This window comes from Chiloscyllium plagiosum, chromosome 11 (assembly GCF_004010195.1).
Source record: "Chiloscyllium plagiosum isolate BGI_BamShark_2017 chromosome 11, ASM401019v2, whole genome shotgun sequence".
Taxonomy (NCBI): Eukaryota; Metazoa; Chordata; class Chondrichthyes; order Orectolobiformes; family Hemiscylliidae; genus Chiloscyllium; species Chiloscyllium plagiosum.
Window position 1 is genome coordinate 2,861,140 of NC_057720.1, and position 22,428 is coordinate 2,883,567.

Consider the following 22,428-nt stretch of genomic DNA (forward strand, 5'->3'; position numbering starts at 1 on the left):
GCGGTTCCCCCTCAGTACTGACCCTCTGGCAGTGCGGTTCCCCCTCAGTCCTGACCCTCTGGCAGTGCGGTTCCCCCTCAGTACTGACCCTCTGGCAGTGCGGTTCCCCCTCAGTACTGACCCACTGGCAGTGCGGTTCCCCCTCAGTACTGACCCTCTGGCAGTGCGGTTCCCCCTCAGTACTGACCCTCTGGCAGTGCGGTTCCCCCTCAGTATGACCCTCTGGCAGTGTGGTTCCCCCTCAGTAATCAACAGGACAAAGGGGAGTTAAAATTGGAAGTAGTAGAGGTTCCAAAAAGTCACAAGGAGGTGGATTGAGAAATGAAGTGATGTGGTTTCAAAAATAGCGGCAGGGGAGATGATGGCCATGTGGTGTCCTTGCTGGGCTCGGGCTGTTGGTCTAGAGACTCCGATAATGTCCTGGGGTTCCAGGTTTGATTCCCACCAGAGACAATAGTGGAATTCGAAGTCAGTAAAAGCCTGGAATTTAAGTGTAATGATGACCATGAATCCATTGTTGACTATCGGGTAAAACCCACCTGGTTCACTAATGCCCTTTAAGGAAGGAAACTGCCATCCTTACCTGGCCATGCCTCCATGTGGCTCCAGACCCACAGCAGTGAGGGAGAGTCCTTCTGGGATGGGTTATAAATGCAGGTGTCTCCAGACACACCCTCCTCCCATGAATGAATAAACTAAACAGCGATGGGTGGTGTTGATCTCAGATCTGTCTGCAATGTGAAATTATAAACAAGTAGAGGAAGGAGCAGTAATTGTTTAATGCCTAAATGCTGTTCATCTTCAGGAATAGCCACCTTCCTCAATGAGGAGAGTGATGTGGCCTCTAAGCTGTCAGAGTTTCTCAGCGTGCCTGTTAGGAAAGCTGGTAGAGACTTAAGCATTCCTAACTCTACCATTGGGTATTTTCCAACCCATGATGGGTTAATGAAAGCAAGAGAGGACATGAAATGATCTTGTCAAATTAGGTTTAGGAGAATCCTAAGGCATTCTACAGATACGTTAAAAACAAGTGGCTAACTGGGGAGAATGTAGAGCCACTCAAGGATAAAGGAGGGATCTTGTGCTTAGAGGCATAGGATGTGGGTGAGATCCTAAATGAGTACTTTATAACAGTATTCACCCAGGAGAAGGATATGGAGGATAGTGAGATTAGTGTGCAGCATGATAATATGCTGCAGGACTCTGAGATCAAGAAAGAAATGGTGTTGAGTGTCTTGAAGCGCATTAAGGTGGATAAGTCCCCAGGGCCTGATGGTATTTACCCCAGGTTGCTGAGAGAGGCAAGAGAGGAGATTGCTGGGGCCTTGACCAAGATCTTTGTATTCTCACTAGCCACGGGATAGGTCCCAGAGGATGGGACCTTGGCAAATGTTGTTCCTCTGTTCAAGAAGGGAAATGGGAATAATCCAGGGTCCAATAATCTGCTGAGTCTCACATTGATTATTAGGAAGCTATTGGAGAGAAATCTTAGTGATAGGACTGACACACATTTGGAAGAGCATGATCTAATTAAGGAGAGTCAGCATGGCTTTGTGCAGGGCAGGACATGTCTTACTAACTTGGTTAAATTTTACAAGGAGGTGGCAAAGGTAATTGGTGTGGGTAGAGCAGTAGATATTGTCTGCATGGATTTTAGTAAGGCTTTCCACAAGGTCCCTCATGGTAGGCTCATCCAGAAGATTAAGATGCATGGGATCCACGGTGACCTGGCCGTGTGGATTCAGAATTGGCTTGCTCATAGAAGGCAGAGGGTAGAGGTGGAAAAGTGTTTCCCAGGCTGGAGGTGCATGACTAGTGGGATCCACACTGAGACCTCTGTTGTTTGTGTTATATATAAATATCTTAGATGAAAATTGTTGGATGAGTTAGTAAGTTTGCAGGCGATACAAAGATCGGTGGAGTTGTGGATAGTGTAGAAGGTTGTCAAAAGATACAGCAGGATATAAATCAGTGGCAGGTATGGGGGGGAGAAATGGCAAATGGAGTATAATCTGGGTGAGTGTGAGGAGTTGCACTTTGGGAGATCAAATGTTATGGAAAAGTATAAAGTCAATGGCAGGAGCCTGAACAGCATTGATGTACAGAGGGATCTTGGGGTTCAAGTCCATCGCTCCCTGAAAGTGACCACGCAGGTAGATCGGGTGGTAAAGAAGGCGTGTGGCATGCTTGCTTTTATTGGTCGGGGAATTGAGTACAAAAGTCAGGATGTCATTTTGCAGCTTCATAAGACTTTGGTTCAGCCACGGTTAGAGTATTGTGTTCAGTTCTGGTTGCTACATTACAGGAAGGATGTGGAGGCTTTGGAGAGGGTGCAGGAGAGGTGTACCAGGATGCTGCCTGGATTAGAGGGTATGAGCTATAAGGAGAGGCTAGAAAAACTCAGGTTGTTTTCTCTGGAGCAGCGGAAGCTGAGGGAGAATTGATAAAATGATAAGATGTATAGATAGATTGACAGTCAGAATCTTTTTCCCCAGAGTTGAAATGTCTAAAACTAAGGAGCATGCATTGAAGATGAGAAGGGGCAAAGTTCAAAGGAGACATGAAGGGCAAGTTTTTACACAGAGTGGGAGGATGTGGAACACACCACCAGGGGTGGTGGTGAAGGCAAATACGATAGGGGCATTTAAGGGGCTCTTAGATAAAAAGATGATATGAAAAAAATGGAGGGATATGACACAAGGGCAGGCAGAAGGAATTTGTTTCATTTGGTGTTGTGATTGGTACAACATCATGGGCCAAAGGGCCTGAACTTGTTCCTGTGCTGTAATGTTCTATGTTCCCGAAGGGTCATTAGTCTGTGAGACTGCCTTCCCAAAAGAGCAGGGGTTGGGTGGGGGGGCGGCATGATCCCATTTAGGGTGATCTCCTTCATGAGACCAATATGGGTTTGAGCCAAGTACTGGGCTATGATCATATGGCCACAAACCTCCTGGACTGTAGCTTGCAAGGCCCAGGTAGTGTCTGGAGTGTGCTCTGTGCTGCTGTATCAACGAAGCTGTAATCAACCCAACAGCAATCTTCCATTCAATGCAATCTGCATCCCTCCATATTTTTACATTTAGATAAAACCAGGATATCATCACAAAGCCTGGGTGGTTTTCACTGTTTCAAGGTGGTGCTGTGCTTTTATTGATAAGGCAGTCACAAGTTGACGGGGGAGGGGCAGGGAGCATAGACAGGACAGAGGAGTTGAGAACACAACCAAATCAGTCCCAGTCTCATTGGGTGGCAGGGACTGAGTGACTGACTTTGGAGGCCTGTGTTGTTCTGTCCCTCCCCTGTGATTGAAAGAAGGGCAGTTGCCCAAATGCCAATCTTCCGCCCTCTGAAACTGGCAGAACTGACCGTTGGTTACACTCTCTGGGCTTGTGCTGTTTACGAAACACTGTCAGTCATGGTGAATAACTTTAACATCATTTTCAGAACTCACTAAGAAAATGGTGCATTAACATGGGTTTCTCTTTCCTCATTATTGGACTGATGTAATCATTAGAACATAAACCATAGGAACACCAGGAGGCCATTCAGCCCATTAAGTCTGCTCCATCATTCAATGAGATCATAACTGATCTGATAATTCTCAACTCGACTTTCCTACCTTTCCCCCATAATCCTTGATTCTCTTCCTGATTCAATGCTGAGACATACATTTTTTAAGATACTCAATGACCCTGCCTCGACAGGGTCATAAAGCATTCCATAGATTCACTAACTAATGTTCGTACTCTTTTTCTTTCTAATATCCATTTCACAACCAACCCTCTCTCTCATTCTAATTTTCAAATTAAATTGTTAAATACAAAATTCATGCTAGGTCTGTGTGTCAGTTAGGACAACAGTGACTGGACTGTGAATGGACTCGATTATGTGAACTATACATTTTGATATCCTGAGATTTTGAAAGGTTTTGTAATAAATACATGTTATGTTGTTCATGGCACGGGACATAGCACATTGTTAGAGTATTTCCTGCCTTGCCTTTTATTCTGTAGTTCCCCTTATGTATTATTTTAAAAGTGAGTTGGAACTGGTTTCCAAAATCCGAGAGCACGTGTTAGTTTTCACCATTTGGATCTTGTTTCAGGGATTGACAGGACCTCCTGGGAGCACTGGAGAGATGGGACCTCCCGGAAAACCAGTTGAGTTACCTTCAGTTTCAGAGGCACACGAGTGAAAGGCTTCCTCAGTACATATGATCGGTGTCAGTACACTATCGGTGTCAGTACACTATCGGTGTCAGTACGCTGTAACAGTACACTATCGGTAACAGTACATTATTGGTAACAATACACTATCGGTGTCTGTACACTGTCACAGTACACTATCGGTGTCAGTACACTATCGGTGTCAGTACGCTGTAACAGTACACTATCGGTAACAGTACATTATTGGTAACAATACACTATCGGTGTCAGTACACTATCGGTGTCAGTACACTATCGGTGTCAGTACACTGTAACAGTACACTATCGGTAACAGAACATTATCTGAATCAGCCGCCAACAGGAAACTTTCTCATGAACTGAAAGCAATTCTCGCAGTCACACGACACCAGGTTATTGTCACAGAGTCATAGAGATGTACAGCACAGAAACAGATCCTTTGGGACCCAACTCATCCCCGACCAGATTACCTAAATTAATCTAATCCCATTTGCCAGCACTTGGCCCCTATCCCTCCAAACCCTTCCTATTCATATACCCATCCAGATGCCTTTTAAATGTTGTAATTGTAACAGCCTCCACCACTTTCTCTGGCACTCATTCCACACACGCACCACACCCTGTGAGAAAAAGTTGCTCCTTAGGTTTCTTTTGTATCTTTCCCTTCACCTTAAACCCATGCCCTCTACTTTTGGACTCACCCACCTTAGAGAAAAGACCTTGTCTATTTACCCTATCCATGCCCCTCATGATTTTATAAACCTCTATAAGGTCACCCCTCAGCCTCCAACACTCCAGGGAAAACAGCCCCAGCCTATTCAGCCTCTCCCTATAGCTCAAATCCTCCAACCCTGGCAAAGTCCTTGTGAATGTCTTACATTTGAAATCACAAGCTTTCGGATTGTTGGAGGAGCAGCGCTGATTTCAAATAAACCTGTTGGTCCATAAGAACATAAGGACTAGGAGCAGGAGTAGGCCATCCGGCCCTCCGAGCCTGCTCCCCCATTCAATAAAATCATGGCTAATCTTTTCGTGGACTCAGCCCCACTCACCACATTTTCACCATATCCCTTAATTCCTTTATTTTTCAAAGAAGTATCTATGTTAGCTTTAAAAGCATCTACTGAAGTAGCGTCAACTACTTCCCTGGGCAAGGAGTTCCACAGATTCACAACCCTCTGGGTGAAGAAGTTCCTTCTCAGTTCAGTTCTAAACCTGCTCCCTCTAATCTTGAGGCTATACCCTCTTGTCCTAGTCTCACCTACCAATGGAAACCTCCTCTCTCCTTCTATCTTATCTATTCCCTTCATACCCCCTCCAGTGCCAGTACATCCTTTCTCAAGGAAGGAGACCAAATCTGCACACAGTACTCCAGGTATGGCCTCACCAGCTCCTTGTGCAGCTGCAACATAACCTCCCTGCTTTTAAACTCAATCCCTTTAGCAATGAAGGACAAAGTTCCATTTGCCTTCCTAATGACCTGTTGTACCTTCAGACCAACCTTGTGTGATTCATGCACAAGGACACCCAGGTCCCTCTGCATAGCAGCATGCTGCAACTTTTTACCATTCAAGTAATAATCCTTTTACTGTTACTCCGACCAAAATGGATGACTTCACATTTGCTGACATTGTATTCCATCTGCCAGACCTTTGCTCACTCACTCAATGTATCTATGTTCCTTTGCAAAGTTTCACATCCTCTCCACACTTTGCTCTACCACTCATCTTGGTGTCATCGGCAAATTTTGACACCATATACGTGGTCCCCAATCCATATAAATTGTGAATAATTGGGGTCCCAACATCAATCCCTAAGCACACCATTAGTGCATGGGAAATCATGTCTCACAAACTTGATTGAGTTTTTTGAAGAAGTAACAAAGAAGGTTGATGAGGGCAGAGTGGTAGATGTGATCTATATGGACTTCAGTAAGGCGTTCGACAAGGTTCCCCATGGGAGACTGATTAGCAAGGTTAGATCTCATGGAATACAGGGAGAACTAGCCATTTTGATACAGAACTGGCTTAAAGGTAGAAAACAGAGGGTGGTTGTGGAGGGTTGTTTTTCAAACTGGAGGCCTGTGACCAGTGGAGTGCCACAAGGATCGGTGCTGGACCCTCTACTTTTTGTCATTTACATAAATGATTTGGATGCGAGCATAAGAGGTACAGTTAGTAAGTTTGCAGATGACACCAAAATTGGAGGTGTAGTGGACAGCGAAGAGGGTTACCTCAGATTACAATAAGACCTGCACCAGATGGGCCAATGGATTGAGAAGTGGCAGATGGAGTTTAATTCAGATAAATGCGAGATGCTGCATTTTGGGAAAGCAAATCTTAGCAGGACTTATACACTTAATGGTAAGGTCCTAGGGAGTGTTGCTGAACAAAGAGGCCTTGGAGTGCAGGTTCATAGCTCCTTGAAAGTGGAGTCGCAGGTAGATAGGATAGTGAAGAAGGAATTTGGTATGCTTTCCTTTATCGGTCAGAGTATTGAGTACAGGAGTTGGGAGGTTATGTTGCGGCTGTACAGGACATTGGTCCTTGGATGCTACCTGATCTGCTGTGCTCTTCCAGCACCACTAATCCAGAATCTGGTTTCCAGCATCTGCAGTCATTGTTTTTACTAGGACATTGGTTAGGCCACTGTTGGAATATTGTGTGCAATTCTGGTCTCCTTCCTATTGGAAAGATGTTGTGAAACTTGAAAAGGTTCAGAAAAGATTTATAAGGATGTTGCCAGGGTGGTACAATTGCAACATTTAAAAGGCATCTGGATGGATATATGAACAGGAAGGGTTTGGAGGGATATGGGCTGGGTGCTGGCAGGTGGGACTAGATTGGGTTGGGATATCTGGTCGGCATGGACAGGTTGGACCGAAGGGTCTGTTTCCACGCTGTACATCTCTATGACTCTATGACTCTATTAGTCACTGATTGCCAGCCAGAACAGCACTCAGTTACCCCTACTCTTTGCTTCCTGTCAGTCAACCAATCCTCTATCCATACTAATACTCTACCCCTAACACCATGCGTCCGTATCTTATGCAGCAGCCTCTTCAGGGGCACCTTGTCAAAGGCCTTTTGGAAATCTAGCACCACATCCACTGGGTCCCCATTGTCCATCTTGCTTGAAATATCTTCATAGAATTCCAAAAGATTTGTGAAGCATGACGTGCCCTTCATGAACCCATGCTGCATGCACCATAACCTGGTGTCGTGTGAATTCTGACTTTGTCCACCCCAGTCCAACACCGGCACCTCCACATCCACCTTCCTGGGTGCGTGTGAGAACCCCACCCCCACTTGTGCTTCTTTGTCTCATTGAAAATAGAGCTGAAAATGTGTTGCTGGAAAAGCGCAGCAGGTCAGGCAGCATCCAAGGAGCAGGAGAAACGACGTTTCGGGCATAAGCCCTTCCTCATTGAAAATAGACACTTAGGAGAACTCAATAGCTGTTTACCAAGTGCCTGACTGATGCGGACAGTCCAGCACCACTGTGGCAACAGTACCATCCCAGGATTCAAAGCTTGGGAGTGGGGCCAACAGAAGGGCAACAAATGAGGTGTGTGGGCAAGTTAGGGCATTGAGGAGATGGGGCAGCAATTGACTGACAGCACAAGGATTGGTGACTGCATGGATGGTGAACACATTCCCTGCAGTTACTGTGACTGCGAGCACAGCCTTATCTCAAATGGAGGTGGGAACTGTTTAAAGTGACTGACGGATCCCCAGAGAAGCCTCAGTCGCAGAAACATCACCGTGTTTCTGCGACAGTTATATTCAGCTGATTTAAGGCACATTTGTGGTAAGATCTATTCATAAACCTCCAGGAAAACCTAACTATAGATTCCCTACAGTGTGGAAGCCGGCCATTCTGCCCATCAAGTCCACACAACCCTCCAAAAAACATCCACCCAGACCGATTCCATCTCAATAGCCCTGCATATCCTATGGCTATTCCACCTAGCCTGCATACTCCTGAACACTATGGGCCATTTCCCATGGCCAATTCACCCGAACCTGCACATCTTTGGACTGTGGGAAGAAACCCACGCAGACACAGTGAGAATGTGCAAACTCCACACAGAGAGTCGCCTGAGGCTGGAATCGAGCCCGGGTACCTGGTGCTGTGAGGCAGCAGTGCTAACCACTGTGCCACCCTCACAATGTTCAGAAGGTGTCCTAGGTTGTGTTTCGTAACCTTTAATGATGAGTTTGGAGAATATTCAACGCATTTTGTTGAATTCTGGGCCCCAGACCTAAGGAAGGGAGTGAGGGGATTGACCTGGCCACAGAGGAGGTAGATGGGCAAGGCATGCAGGCCTGAAGGAGTTTGGACTTTAAACCAAAGGGAAGGTTTAAGGAAGATTTGATGAGGTGTTCAAAACCATGGGGAGGAATTGCTCCTATTGGTGCAAGGACTGAGAACCACAGGAGACTGAATGTAGTTGGATGGGCTGAATAGTCTCCTCTTAGCCTGCAGTCATTCCATTATTAATTCCCCGCTCCTTACTGCATAATCACAACAAGATATTGGCAAGAATCCGATCGAGGGTGACGACAACAAGAGATTGTTAGAGCAAAGTGCACCAATTTAATTTGAAATCACCACCTCTCAGTACCTCTCAATACATCGATATTGTGTAGAATGATGTCTGCATAAATATTTCTTAATATTCCTGTTCAATGAAGTTCTGTCTTTTTGAACACCTTGGTTTGTGGTTTGTGTTATAGGGGCCTCGAGGCCAACCTGGTGAAGTTGGTACTGTCGGAGGGATCGGTCCGGAGGTAATTATTTCAATACTTTATTTCTTCCTTAGCTCGTGTCAAGCTTTGCCCTGTTCCTTGTTGAAGTGTTAAATTCAATACACAGTAAAAAATAAAATCCTGAGGATGCTGGAAATCTGAAACAAAAGCAGAAATGGCTGGAGAAACTCAGCAGGTCTGGCAGCATCTGTGCAGAGAAAAAGAACAGAGTTAATGTTTCGAGTCCAGTTCTGAAGTAAACAGAAGCTGCCGGACCTGCTGAGTTTCTCTAGCACCTGCTACTTGTGCTGAGAAGCTGGAATTTTGTTTTCTGTCGGGCCCAATGTTGAGCCATATGATTGGCCAGGCCAATAATTATCACTTGATTAATATCTGAAAAGAGTTACCTAATCAATACCTCGGAGTCATTTGTGGAACAGATAGAGGCCTTTCAGCCCATCAAATTCATGCTAACTCTCTGTGGTGCAATAAAAATAAAAGGTGCTGGAGAGGTTCAGCAGGTCCAGTCGCACTTTTGTTTATTATATTGTGGGATAGGGCTGGGCCCAGCATTTATTACCCGTCCCTAGTTGTCGCTTCAGAAAGTGGGGGTGAGCTGCCTTCTTGAAACTCCATGTGCTGTAGGTAGTCCCACAATGCCCTTAGGAAGGGAATTCTAGGATTTTGACCCAGTGACAGTGAAGGAACGGCGATATATTTCCAAGTCAGGATGGTGAGTGGCTTAGAGGGGAATGTGCAGGGGGTGGTGTTCCCACGTGTCCTTGTCCTTCCAGATGGAAGTGGTCATGGGTTTGGAAGGTGCTGTCTGAGGATCTTTGCTGAATTTCTGCAGTGCATCTTGTAGATAGTAGTAGCAGTGTGTACTGAGTGTCGGTGGTGGAGGGAGTGGATGTTTGTGGATGTGGTGCCAATCAAGTGGGCTACATTGTCCTGGATAGTGTCAAGCTTCTTGAGTGTTGTTGGAGCTGCACCCATCCAGGGAGCATTCCATCCTGACTTGTGCCTTGTAGATGGTGGACAGGCTTTGGGGAGTCAGGAGGTGAGTGACCACAGAAACACAGAGAAGTTGAGGAGATTTAACGGACGTATCCAAAATTCTGAGAAGGTTAAAGGGAGAAACAGTTTGCAGTGACCTGAGGATTTGTATTTATCCAACTGACAACACAACAGGGAGTTGTATTCTGGAATAAACTGCCTGAAAAGGTGGTAGAAAAGGTTTTAAAGAATAATAATTTACAAAACTGGATAAATTCTTGAAGCGAAAAATATTTATGGGTAATGGGTAAAGAGCAAGGTGAGAGTGGGAGGTCTTTCAGAGAGCTAGCACAGAGCTAATAGGCTGCATGTCCTCCCTCAGTTTGTGTCATTCAATGATTCTATCAGAAATGCTTCACATTATGAAGAGTGTTTTTATTTTTAACGGCACAGGGACCTCCAGGAGCAATGGGAGATCCGGGGCACCCAGGGGAACCTGGATTCAAGGTAGGTGTGTGACCTAAGCAGCTCACAAACCAAGGGCTCCCTACCTCGTACAATCACACGGAGGTCGCAGGCTGAGGTACAATTTCCCGTCAGTATTAACAGTTGGAGACATTTAGCTTGCACCATAGATCACTTTAGTCTACTTGTGGTCAGGAAATTTGAACTCCTTACTTCAGGAAGAACTCTGAGGCAAGCGGATTCCAGACTGAGATGAGGTGGATTGTCTTCACCCACAGCCTGTAGAATTCACGACCACAAAAAACAACTGAGGCCAAAACTTTTAATGTTTCCAAGAAGGAGTTCTAAGGAGCTAAATGGATCAAAGGCCATGGGGATAAAGCAGGAACAGGGGGCGCGGTGGGGGGGGGGGGGGGTGGTGAGTTGGATGGTCAGCCATGATCATATTGAATGATGGAGCAGGCTCAAAGGGTCAAATGACCTACTCCTGGCCCAAATTTCTATGTTTCTACACTCCAAAGGCTCACTCCAGTCGGACAGTGGGTTGAGAGGACAGTCCTATGAGGGGAAGTGGAGAAGATTAGGCCATCATTCCCAAGAGTTTTGAAGAATAAGAGGGTGTGTAGATAGAGAATTCTCAAAGAAGAGAGAATAGATGGTGCGAGGCTGTCTCCTCTGGCTGATAATTTGGGAATACAGAGCCATGGGCTGGGTTTCTGTGACCGAGACGGGTAACTCGAGTCGGGAAATTTCCTGACCCAACAAAGACATCTCAGCACAAAGTTTCCCAAACAGCAAAATCAGAAATTGCTGGAAAAACTCAGCATCTGTGGAGAGAACACAGAGTAACCTTTCTTCAGAATTTCAGAACCTTTTTCCCCAAAGGTTAGTTCCTGCTGTAGGAGAGGGTGGAGATACTGATGTGGGACAAATTCTGACCCACCCCAGTCGAAGGCAGGTCAGAGGTAACTGCAGGGGAGCCTGAATACCCAGGCACTCTGGGATAATAGGCCCTTCCCCTTAACTGTGGTCATCTCCTGCCACCATTTTGGAAGCCCTATGGAGCCTCTGGGAATCAGTGAAAATCTGGCCAATCGTCTCACTTAGACTTTAGGGGTAGTTTCTTCACTCAATGGTGTTGAATCTTCGGAATTTTCCACATCAGAGGCCAAAGCCTGCTCAGTTACTGAGGAGAATCACCACCATGTTACCACAGAGAATGGCAGGCTCTCACTCTCTGTTGGGAGAGTGAAGGAGGATGATGTTCATGTTGGAGATCTTTCTACTCTAGCTCCTATTTCTCTGACAAATTAACCTGTGAATCTCATTGTGCTGTTACAAAGTGGGTGCCTTAAGACAGTCAATCTCCCAGTCCAGTCAAGAAATTGCATTTCTTCTTCCACTTCTATGAATAGCAACATCTGAAGCTACTTGTAACAGGACCTCCAGCAGCAGGTGGCGACAGTGAGGGAGGGCACCAAGCAGGGCAGCTGGAGCAGTCAAACCGACCTTCTCTGAAGGAGGGAGACTTGATAGGGAGAAAAATCAGACAGGTGAAGGAACTCTGAAAGCAGATGTAAATGACAGGGTTCAGTCCATGTAAATACTTCCTTGATTAATTATAATGTTCCTTCATGTTGATAATTAACTAACGTTAATGGAATAAAGGATCCCTGCTTCATGATGTTTGGGCTGTCTGTGTGTTCAGATCTCAAGTTCCATGAGCAAAACCCTTGAGTATATTCCTCTTGTTCTGATGATTTGGTCCATTCATTTTGTTCCTTGATTTATTTTTTTCCTCATCCCAGTCCTTACATGTTTTGCATGAGGTCACGTTCAAAAGGAACACTCTTTATATCTGCATTGATTTAGACATTTCTGGTTGCCAATCCCCAGTGTTAGTCAGACGTTGTCCAGAAACATTTCATTCCAGAGACGTCCTTTGAAACTCAGTGTTGTTGATGTGAGAATGAGCATGCAGTCTCCAGAGACAAAGAGGTGACCCACAAACTGCCAGCCAGCAAAAGGTGCTGTTGGATGTTATAATTCACTCTGTGTTATAGTCACCTCCCTAACCATCACTCCCCCAGCACAAGAACTCAGCAATGGGGGAAATGTGAAAACAAAGATGGGAAAATTAAATTCAGAGTATTGGTTCACTAGGTGTGCAAGCAGAGAGCAGGATGGGTAATTGGAACATGGTGAGAGTTTTAGATTATGTTAAAGACCATACCAGACCCTTTCAAAAAATTTAAGAGGTAGCCTAGACCCTAACTTTTTGTTGCCTTAAATTCAAATGTAAAGTGCAGTGTTCCGGATGCCACGCGACTGGTCAAACTACTCGACATTAAACAAAACACAATTTATTTAAACATTATCATTAAACTACAACCAAGGAAAGAGGAATTTAGCATAACATCTCCATTGGAAAACTTAACAGAACAACAGATAGTAACTACTACTAATTAACTGTTCTGACATAGTAACATCTCATAAACACACCCCTTGGCAAAAAGGCAAATCCAGAAAAATAGGTTTGTCTCACAGGAATCAGGGAGTGTCCCAGAGGACTAGAAAATTGCTAACATGGCATCCCTGGGAGTAAGGCAAAAGACGGAAAATTACAGACTGATTAACCTGACCTCGATCATGGGTAAGATCCTGGAATCCATTGTGAAGGATGAGATTTCTGTTTACTTGGAAGTGTATGGTAAAATAGGGCAAACCTGAAAATGTGTTGCTGGAAAAGCGCAGCAGGTCAGGCAGCATCCAAGGAGCAGGAGAATCGACGTTTCGGGCATGAGCCCTTCTTCAGGGAAATAGGGCAAAGTCAGCATGGTTTCATCAAAGGGAGGTCATGTCTGACAAATCTGCTAGAATTCATTGAGGAAGAAATGAGCATGTTAGACCAAGGAGAGTCAATGAATGTTATCTACCTGGACATCAAGGAGGCCTTTGACAATGTGTCACACAGGAAGCTACTGAGTAAGGTAAGGGCCCATGGTGTTATAGGCAAGGTGCTAGCATGGATAGAAGCCTGGCTGTCTGGCAGAAAGCAGAGAGTGAGGATAAAATGGTCTTTCTCAGGATATGACAAGTGGTGTTCCGTAAGGCTCAGTGTTGGGACCACAACTTCTCACTTTATACATTAACGATCTGGATGAAGGACCTGAGGGCATTCTGGGTAAGTTTGCAGAGATTCAAAGATAGGTAGAGGGACAGGTAGTATTGAGGAGGTGGGGAGGCTGCAGAAGGATTTGGACAGGTTAGGAGAGTGGGCAAAGAAGTGGCAAATGGAGCACAGTGTGGGAAAATATGAAGTCATGCACTTTGGTAGAAAGAATAGAGGCATGGACTATTTTCTAAATGGGGAGAAAATTCAGAAGTGAAGTACAAAGGGACTTGGGAGTTCTAGCCCAGGATTCTCTCAAGGTAAACTTGTAGGTTGAGTCAGAAGTTAGGAAGACAAATGCAATAATGGCATTTATTTTGAGAGGACTTGAATCTAAAAGCAGGGATGTACTTCTGAGGCTCTGTAAGGCTCTGGTCAGACTATATTTGGAGTATTGTGCGCAGTTTTGGGCCCCATATCTCAGGAAAGATGTACTGGCCCTGGAGCGTATTCAGAGGAGATTCACGAGCATGGTCTCAGGAATGAAAAGCTTAACATATGAGGAACGTTTGAGGACTCTGGTTCTATACATGATGGAGTTTAGAAGGATAAGGGAGGGGATCTAATTGAAGCTTACAGAATACTGAATGGCCTGGACAGAGTGGATGTTGGGAAGATGTTTCCATTGGTAGGAGAGACTAGGACCTGAGGGCACAGCCTTAGACTAAAGGGAAGACCTTTTAGAATGGAGATAAGGAGAAATGTCTTCAGCCAGAGAGTGGGGAATCTATGGAATTCACTGCCACACAAGTCTGTGGAGGCCGGGTCATTAAGTATACTTAAGACTGAGATAGGTTCTTGATTAGTAAGGGATCAAAGGTTACAGGGAGAAAGTGGGAGAATGGGGTTGAGAAACTTATCAGCCATGATTGAATGGTGGAGCAGACTCGATGAGCTGTATGGCCTAATTTCTGCTCCTATGTCTTTTGGTCTTATATGTAACCCAGCAGCAGAGAGAGAAACATTAGCTTCTAACTGTAACCGAGACAGGGAGAAGATAGCTCCTACTTCAAAACTCCAGCAGCTTCTGCTGAATCGAAAAGCGAAAAGAAAACCCTAGAAAACCTGGTCTGTGAGAGCTGGCCACACCCATCCAGGCAGCTTCTATTGTTCCAACTTCATTAAAAAAAAATACAACCTGTTAACATTACTGACTTTCTACCTGGATGGTTCAGCACATCTGCCTTAAAACTTCCCTTCAAATAAAACCCTGGACAAAGTAACCTCTTAAAGCCACAGTTACAAGCAGCAGAGCCTTGGATGTGTGAACGTTTACAGAAGCAGAGAGACTAACTGGCAAAATGTGAAAGCAGTTAATTTAAGAGGCAGCAAATAGATTTTTTTTCAAATCTTTGTCCCGTCCTAGCCCCTACATCCCTATCACCTTCCCAATCCTCCACACACTTCCGATTCTGATCTCCCTGCAGTAGCATCTCTCCGTTCACTGCAGTGTGTCACAGAAACCCTCTGCCGCTTTCATTTCCACATGCAGGTGCTCCTGAAAACATATGTCTTTGGCCAAGTCCCGATCCTCTGTCCTTATCTCGATTTTTATGGACATTCCCACGAAGTACCTCAGAGCATTTCACTGCAATCAATTTCTTCATGGGTCGCAGGTATTGCTGACTGGGCCAACATTTTTTGCTCATTCCTAATTGCCCCTGAACTGAGTGGGTTTATACAACAAGGCAAAATTGAGGACTGCAGATGCTGGAGATCAGAGTCTTGATTAGAGCGGTGCTGGAAAAGCACAGCAGGTCAAGCAGCATTCTAGGAGCAGGAAAATCAACGTTTCGGGCAAAAGCCCTTCATCAGGTTCATACAGCAGTCAGCAATAGTTACCATTAGAATAGCTTTTAATTTCAAATTTATTGTATTAGATTTCACAATCTGCCATGATGGGATTTGAATCTTTGTCCCCGGAGTGTTAGTCTGATTCTCTGGATAGCTATTCCAGAGACATTACCACCTCCCCCAAGCCTGTAATCCACAGCCCCAAAGCACTTGTTTAAATCGCACTGTGGCAAATAAATAGAATTCTAAAATCCGAAATGGAAAGCTAGACTCAGTAACAGTGCCCAGGAAAATGGTTCACTAATGTCCTTCAGGGAAGAAACTCTGTCATCCTTACTCAGTCTGGCCTCTATGTGACTCCAGACCCACAGCAATGTGGTTGGCTCTTAATTGCTATGTGTAGTGGCTGAGCAAGCTACTCAATTCGAGAGCAGCCAGGAATAGGGAACAAACCAAATTGTACCCATGTTTGAAACCCAAGTAAAGCAATAGATGGTATGTTCAGATGAGTTGAGATGTAGCTTTTGAGCACATTTTGCAAGATCGCCCTGTGTGGTATTTACAGAAAATAAGTTGTTTACCAAGCAAACCAATTGAGCAAATTATTTTTGTTCATTCAGGGAATATGGGCACAGTGGCAAGGCCAGTATTTATTACCCATCTGTAAAGGTTAAGTCAACCACATTGCTGTGGGTCTGGAGTCACGTGCAGTGCAGACTAGTTAAGGGTGGCAGATTTGCCTCCCTGAAAGACATTAGTGAACCCATTGGGATTTTACAACAATTGACAGAGTCACCGTTAGACCAACTTTTAATTCCAGTACTTTTTAAATTAAATTCTCTGCCTTAATGGTGAAATTGCCTGGGTTTCTGGATTACTAATCCAGTAACATTACCAGGACATCACTGCCTTTCCCTCTTGTGATGAATGCTGAACTTTATTTATTTCTCAAAGCGGAATGTTCATGGAACTTGTCTCTCCTTTAAAACAGGGTGAATTAGGACCAGCTGGAAACACTGGAGAACCAGGACAAACCGGTTTGAGGGTGAGTTCAGATAAGACCACAGTCTGAGTCCTGTCCAAACAGCCCAATCATGGCCACATTCCTTGTTTCATTTCTGAAGAGCATCATATGCTACCAGAATCTTCCAATGCGTGATACAACAAGTCAGTGATTTTGTTGGGATTTTGTTTGATTCAAAGTAGTAGCTGTTACAAAAACATAACCCAGCAGCTGTGAGGAATCCAAATTAAAAGCAGTAAGTTGTGAAATGTGTAAGCAATGGCAGCAGTAACTGCCTTAGTTTAGAAACAAATTCCTGTGAAAACCCATGTAAGTTCCTTGGAGACTGATTAGCACACACCATGAAACTACTAAATGGCTCAGTATGTTTTTTAATGTTATTTTCAGAATTCAGCTCACTAAATCACAGCTGACAAATTGGCATGTTTATTAGTGATGCCGGGTTTTTTAAGGAGTGTTTTTTTACTCCATTCCAGCTGCACCAATAAAACAGCACCAGGTTCTCACTCATAAACATATCGAGCCAAGCTTGACAGTGGAGAAAAGGATCTGGTGCTATTCAAATGAAAAATGGAATCTTGTGTTTGATTAGTCTATTTGTGCTCCTTCTCAGAAGTTTGTTCTTGTGAAAATACAAATCATTTTATTGACAGTTTGAAATGTTACTGAACCGCCTCAGTTTTGAGAGCACTTTAAATGCAATTCCTCGATTGCACCACAGCAATAACTCCAACCAGTAGAGGATTTATGGTCCTTCAAAGCAACTTACCATGTGCTAAATAAAAACCAAGAGAAATGCGGATGCTGTAAATCAGAAACCAAAACAGAAATTGCTGGAGAAACTCAACAGGTCTTGTAGCGTCTGTGGAGAGAAATCAAAGTTGATGTTTTATGTCAGTGACCCTTCTTCAGAACTGATGCTTGCCAGACCCTGCTGAGCTTTTCCAGCAATTTCAGTTTGAGTTTCTATTTTACCTTGTGCCTTTGTTTTCTCCAGAGCAGTGTCTAGGCTCCTGCTTTGATAACTGCAAGAGCTGGTAACATGTCCATCCTGCAATGTGCTCTGAAGCTAAATGGTAGCTGTGGTTTAGAGGCTTGCCTCTGAGTCAGAAGGCTACAGTTCATGCACTCGAAACCTGGAGAAGGACAAGAGTGGAATGTACTGAGTTACTGACAAGGTGCTGCACTATCAGTGGGCTCTCTTCCAGACTAGCATTTGGACTGAAACCCTGCTCCATTGATGTTCATGTTCTCCTTCCACATTCTTTATAAACAGTAGTGAATTCTTCCTGGCGTCCTGGTCAATGTTGATCCCTCTAGCAGCCTCACACAAACAGATAAATCAAGCCAGGAACTGCAGATGATGCAGACCTAAAACAAAAACAGAAAACTCAGCATGTCTCTTCACCTCTGTGGAGAGAGATATTTTGAGCGCAGTGGCCCTGCTTCAGAATGTTAACTCTGTTTTCTCTCTTCGCAGATGTTGCGTGATCTGCTGAGTTTCTCCAGAAATTTCTGTTTTTGTTTCAGATGGTCTGGTCATTATCAGATTTCTATTTGTGGGATCTTGCTGTGCACAAATTGAACATCTTGCTCCCCACTTTGCAGCAGTGACCATATTTCAGAATGTGTTTGACTGGCAATCAAACACTCTGGGACATTGTGAAATGTATGATATATAAATCTAGTGAGGGTTTTGTCTATCTTTATTTCAAAAGCATGGGAACACACTCCCCCCGAGTCTGCTCCTGCAAGTTGTTTATTTTTATGGATTATGTACACAACACCATTTAATGGATAAGATTCCTTCTTAAATTTCATCGTTCACTAGTCATCAGGAAAGACAGTTGTGATCTATAAACATTCCCTAATCCATGTTTAGTTAACTACACTGATACTATCATGTTGTAAATAAAACATGGAATGGACTTCAGAATATCTTCGCTCTTTGGGTCACCAAGATGAAAGGCAATAAATTATCCATGGAACAATTTTCCAAAGTTCAGGCTTCAGTTAGTTGTAGCACACAATTATCGTCATAAATCTTCACAGCAGGAGAGTTTTCTGAAGAAAGAGTTTGGAATTCGAAAACTATCTTGCTGGTTTTTCTGCTCCTCCCTTGCTCTTGGGATCTCATTCTATCAGCCTCTCCTCAATCACTTTCACCCTCCATGGCATTACTCAACTTCTGCTTCAATGTAGCCTTAATTATTCAGGTCATTGGTCATCCCTTCACTTTCTATTCAGCTGTTAATATTTTACTGATACCTCCATTTAACACTTTTGATCACTTGCAAAGATTTGTTATTCAGCCTGTAGACATTTCATTCACACCATTTGTACTTATCTGTTGACCCTCTTAATTATCTGGAATTATCTTGCCATTATCTCTCCATCTATATATTCTGTGCCTGTGTCCTTCCCTCCATTTCACCTGATGAAGGAGCAGCGCTTCGAAAGCTTGTGATTTCAAATAAACCTGTTGGGCTATCGCCTGGTGTCATATGACTTCTGACATTGTCCACCCCAGTCCAACACCGGCCCCTCCATTTCAATGTAACACAAAAAGATTTGAGTCCAGGAGCACTGAGGTCTTGCTTTATAGAGTCATTGAGTCCTACAGTATAAAGATAGGTCCTTTGGCCCAAACTGGCTCATTCTGACCAAAGTGTCCGTCCACACTGACCCTATTTTCCTGCATTTGGTCCATATCCTTTGAAACCTTTTTGTCTAAATGCCTTTGAAATGTTGTTAATGTACCCGCCTCAACCACTTCCACTGGCAGCTCATTCCATATGCGTACCACCCTCTCTGTAAAACAATTGCCCCTCGGATTCCCTTTTATTCTTTCCCCTCTAACCTTAAACTGATGCCCCTCTAATCCTCGATTCCCCAACCCTGGGAAAAAGACTGAGTGCATTTGCCCTATTCATGCCTCTCATGATCTTATACACTTCTATAAGGCCCCCCTCAGTCTCCCACGCTTGAAAGAAAAAAGTCCTAGCCTGTCCAACCTCTCCCTATGACTCAGACTCTTTAGGCCTGGCAACATCCTTGTAAATTTCTTCTGCACTCTTTCCAGTTTAATGACACCCTTCCTATAGCAAGGTGACCAAAACTGAACACACTATTCCAGGTGCGGCCATACCAACATCTTGTATAGTTGCAACATAACTGCCCAACTTCTATACTCAAATCCCTGACTGATGAAGGCCAGTGTGCCAAAAGCCTTCTTCACTGCCCTGTTTACCTGGGACTCCACTTTTAGAGAACTGTGAACCTGAGCTCCAAGGTCCCTCTGTTCCACTACACTCCTTAAGGCCCTACCATTCACCATGAACCCCTACTTGGATTTGACTTTCCAAAATGCAAGACCTCACACGTTTCTATATTAAATCTTCAGTTGTACAGGAAATTGGTTAGACCATATGTGGAGTACTGTGTGCAGGTTTGGTCTCTTTATCTCAGGAAAGATATTATTACCATAGAGGGAGTGCAATGAAAGTTCCCTAGATTTGTTCCCGGGATGGTGGGAGTGTCCCATGAAGAGGAATGCAGGCTGGCCCTGCATTCTCTAGAGTTCCAAACAATGAGTAGTGGTCTTATTGAAACCAACAAAATACTTCAAGGGATAGACAGAACAGATAGATCTAAGATGACTCCCCCCAGATGAGGAATGTGGAACCAGGGGCACAATTTAGAAATAATGAATGATAATCATAAAAGTAGTGGTGAGCCTTTGGTATTCTGTACTCCAGAGCGCTGGGGAAGCTCAGGCTTTGTGGATGTTTCAATAGAGATTAATGATTCTTTTTGTTTATCAAAGGCTTATCAGGATAACATCGATTAAAAAGCATTGAAGTGTCCAATCAGCTGTGATCTCATTAAGTGAAGGAGATTGATGGGCTGAGGAGCCTTATCCTGTTCCTGTGAGAGATTTATAAAATCATGAGGGGTATGGATAGGATAAATGGACAAGGTCTTTTCCGTAGGGTGGGGAAGACCAAATCTCAGGGTCATCAATATAAGACAGTCATTGATAACTCCAAATGGGAATGCAGGAGGAAGCAGAGATTGGGGGTGGGTGGGTGGGTGGGGGCGGAGAGGNGGGGGGGGAGAGAGACAGAGCCAGAGAGAGAGAGAGAGAGAGAGTGAGGTGAGAATGTGGGACTCACTGCCACTGGGAGTGGGTAAGGTGAGTAATATCATAGAGTCATAGAAATGTACAGCCACAATGGGATAAAACCCTCTGCACATTCACATCAACCCACACAGCGAGAGCACGGGGTGCAGTTCTGGAGTCCACATTGTCGGCTGGATGTGATAGCACTGGGGATGGAGCGGAGGAGGAGATTTCCCAGGATGTTGTCTGGGCTGGAGAGTTTCAGTGATCGAGAGAGATTGGATAGACTGGGCTTGTTTTCCTTGGAACAGAGGAGACTGAGATGGGATGTGATTGAGATGGAGAATGTGATGAAGGGTATAGACAGGAGGAAACCTTTCCACTTGGTGGAGGGATCAGTGACCCAAGGCCTAGGTTTAAGAGAAGGGGCAGAAGATTTAGAGAGCACATGAGGAAAAACGTTTTCATCTGGTTGGGGGTGGAGCGGGAGGTAATCTGGAACTCCCTGCCTGTACGGGTGGGAGAGGCAGAAACCCACAGCACATTGAAGAAGGATTTAGATGGGCCAAAGCAAACAGGTGATGGGCCAAGTGCTGGGAAATAGGATTGGAAATGTTAGATGGTTGCTTTGACCAGTGTAGAGCCAATGAGCCAAACAACCTTTCTCTGTGCCATAGATCTTTATGACTCTATCAAACTCACTCACCTACATTTTATATCTTTCAATTTGTTTTAGTAAGACAAATGATAATTACAGGGTAAATCTTCAAACTAGTCTTGATGGGCTCAGTGGTCTCTCTTTGTGCCATGATGACTCTACAGCCCTTTACGTTTTCTCTTCCCACAATAAAAACAATGACCTCTCTTTTGTTTTCACCTAGGGAGAGCCAGGACCAGTGGGAGAAGATGGAATACAAGGAAAAGATGGGATCAAGGTAAGGTTTCTAAGATTATTTTCTGGGGCCCAATGTTACAAACTCACAAAGAGAAGTTGTTTTCACCAGTTACAGTTACCAGTTCCACTACTATCCTTGACTGGACCTATTCCTACCCTAGTCATTCTTTTATTCCTAACATACCTATAGAAAGATCATGTTGGGGGGTTTCAGAAGGTCAGGCCAATCACTTTGACTAAAGGTAGATAGCCCATTGCTACCACTCCACCTCTCTCTGTCTCTCCCACTCCAATATTCACTTGATCGATTAAACAACAACAGCTTGCATTTACCTAGCACTGCTAACCCAATAAAATATCCCGAGGCACCTCAAGTACTAAGCCACAATGAGCTCCTAAAACATGATGGGCAGTTTCAGCGAAGAGGTGGGTTTTAAGGGGACTGTGTAAAGGAGGAATAGACAGAGGTGAATTCCACCGCCTGGAGCCCAGCACCTGAAAGCCCAGTCACCGACGGTGCCCCAATAAAACAGGCGATGCTGACAAGGTCAGAATAGGTGCAAAGGTCTTACAGGGTTTTAGAGTCACAGCAGTTACAGAGATTGGGAAGGTCAAGGGGCTGGAGGAGGTGACTGAGATAATGAGGGATGTAGGAGCTGGAGGAGGTGAGAAAGATTGGGAAGGTCCAGGGGCTGGAGGAGGGTATAGAGATAAAGAGAGTCTTGGTCTGTAAATAAAAGTAAGAAATTTAAAATCCCAACATTGGTGGAATAGAATCCCTACAGTATGGGAGCTGGCCAGTCAGCCCATACCAACCCTCCAAGGAGCATCCTAGTCAGACCCACCCCATCTTATTCCTGTATTTACCATGGTCAATCCACCCTAACCTGCACATCTTTGGACTGTGGGAGGAAAGTGGAGCACCCAGAGATACCCAGAGAGACACGGGGGAGAATGTGCAAACTCCACAGAGACAGTCACCTGAGGCTGGAATCAAACCCAGGTCCCTGGCGCTGTGAGGCAG

At 44.6% G+C, this 22,428-nt stretch overlaps 1 protein-coding gene across 3 annotated transcripts in view; it reads left to right on the forward strand.

The window, feature by feature from the left end:
* The window catches only part of LOC122554101 (collagen alpha-1(XXIV) chain), a 461,503-nt gene that overhangs the window by 330,723 nt on the left and 108,352 nt on the right, over positions 1–22,428 (forward strand). For all 3 annotated transcript variants that reach the window (XM_043698575.1, XM_043698576.1, XM_043698577.1), the window contains 5 exons: positions 4,106–4,159; positions 8,924–8,977; positions 10,385–10,438; positions 16,354–16,407; positions 21,391–21,444. In XM_043698575.1, the coding sequence (XP_043554510.1) occupies positions 4,106–4,159; positions 8,924–8,977; positions 10,385–10,438; positions 16,354–16,407; positions 21,391–21,444 (270 nt within the window). The remainder of the gene's footprint in view (positions 1–4,105; positions 4,160–8,923; positions 8,978–10,384; positions 10,439–16,353; positions 16,408–21,390; positions 21,445–22,428) is intronic.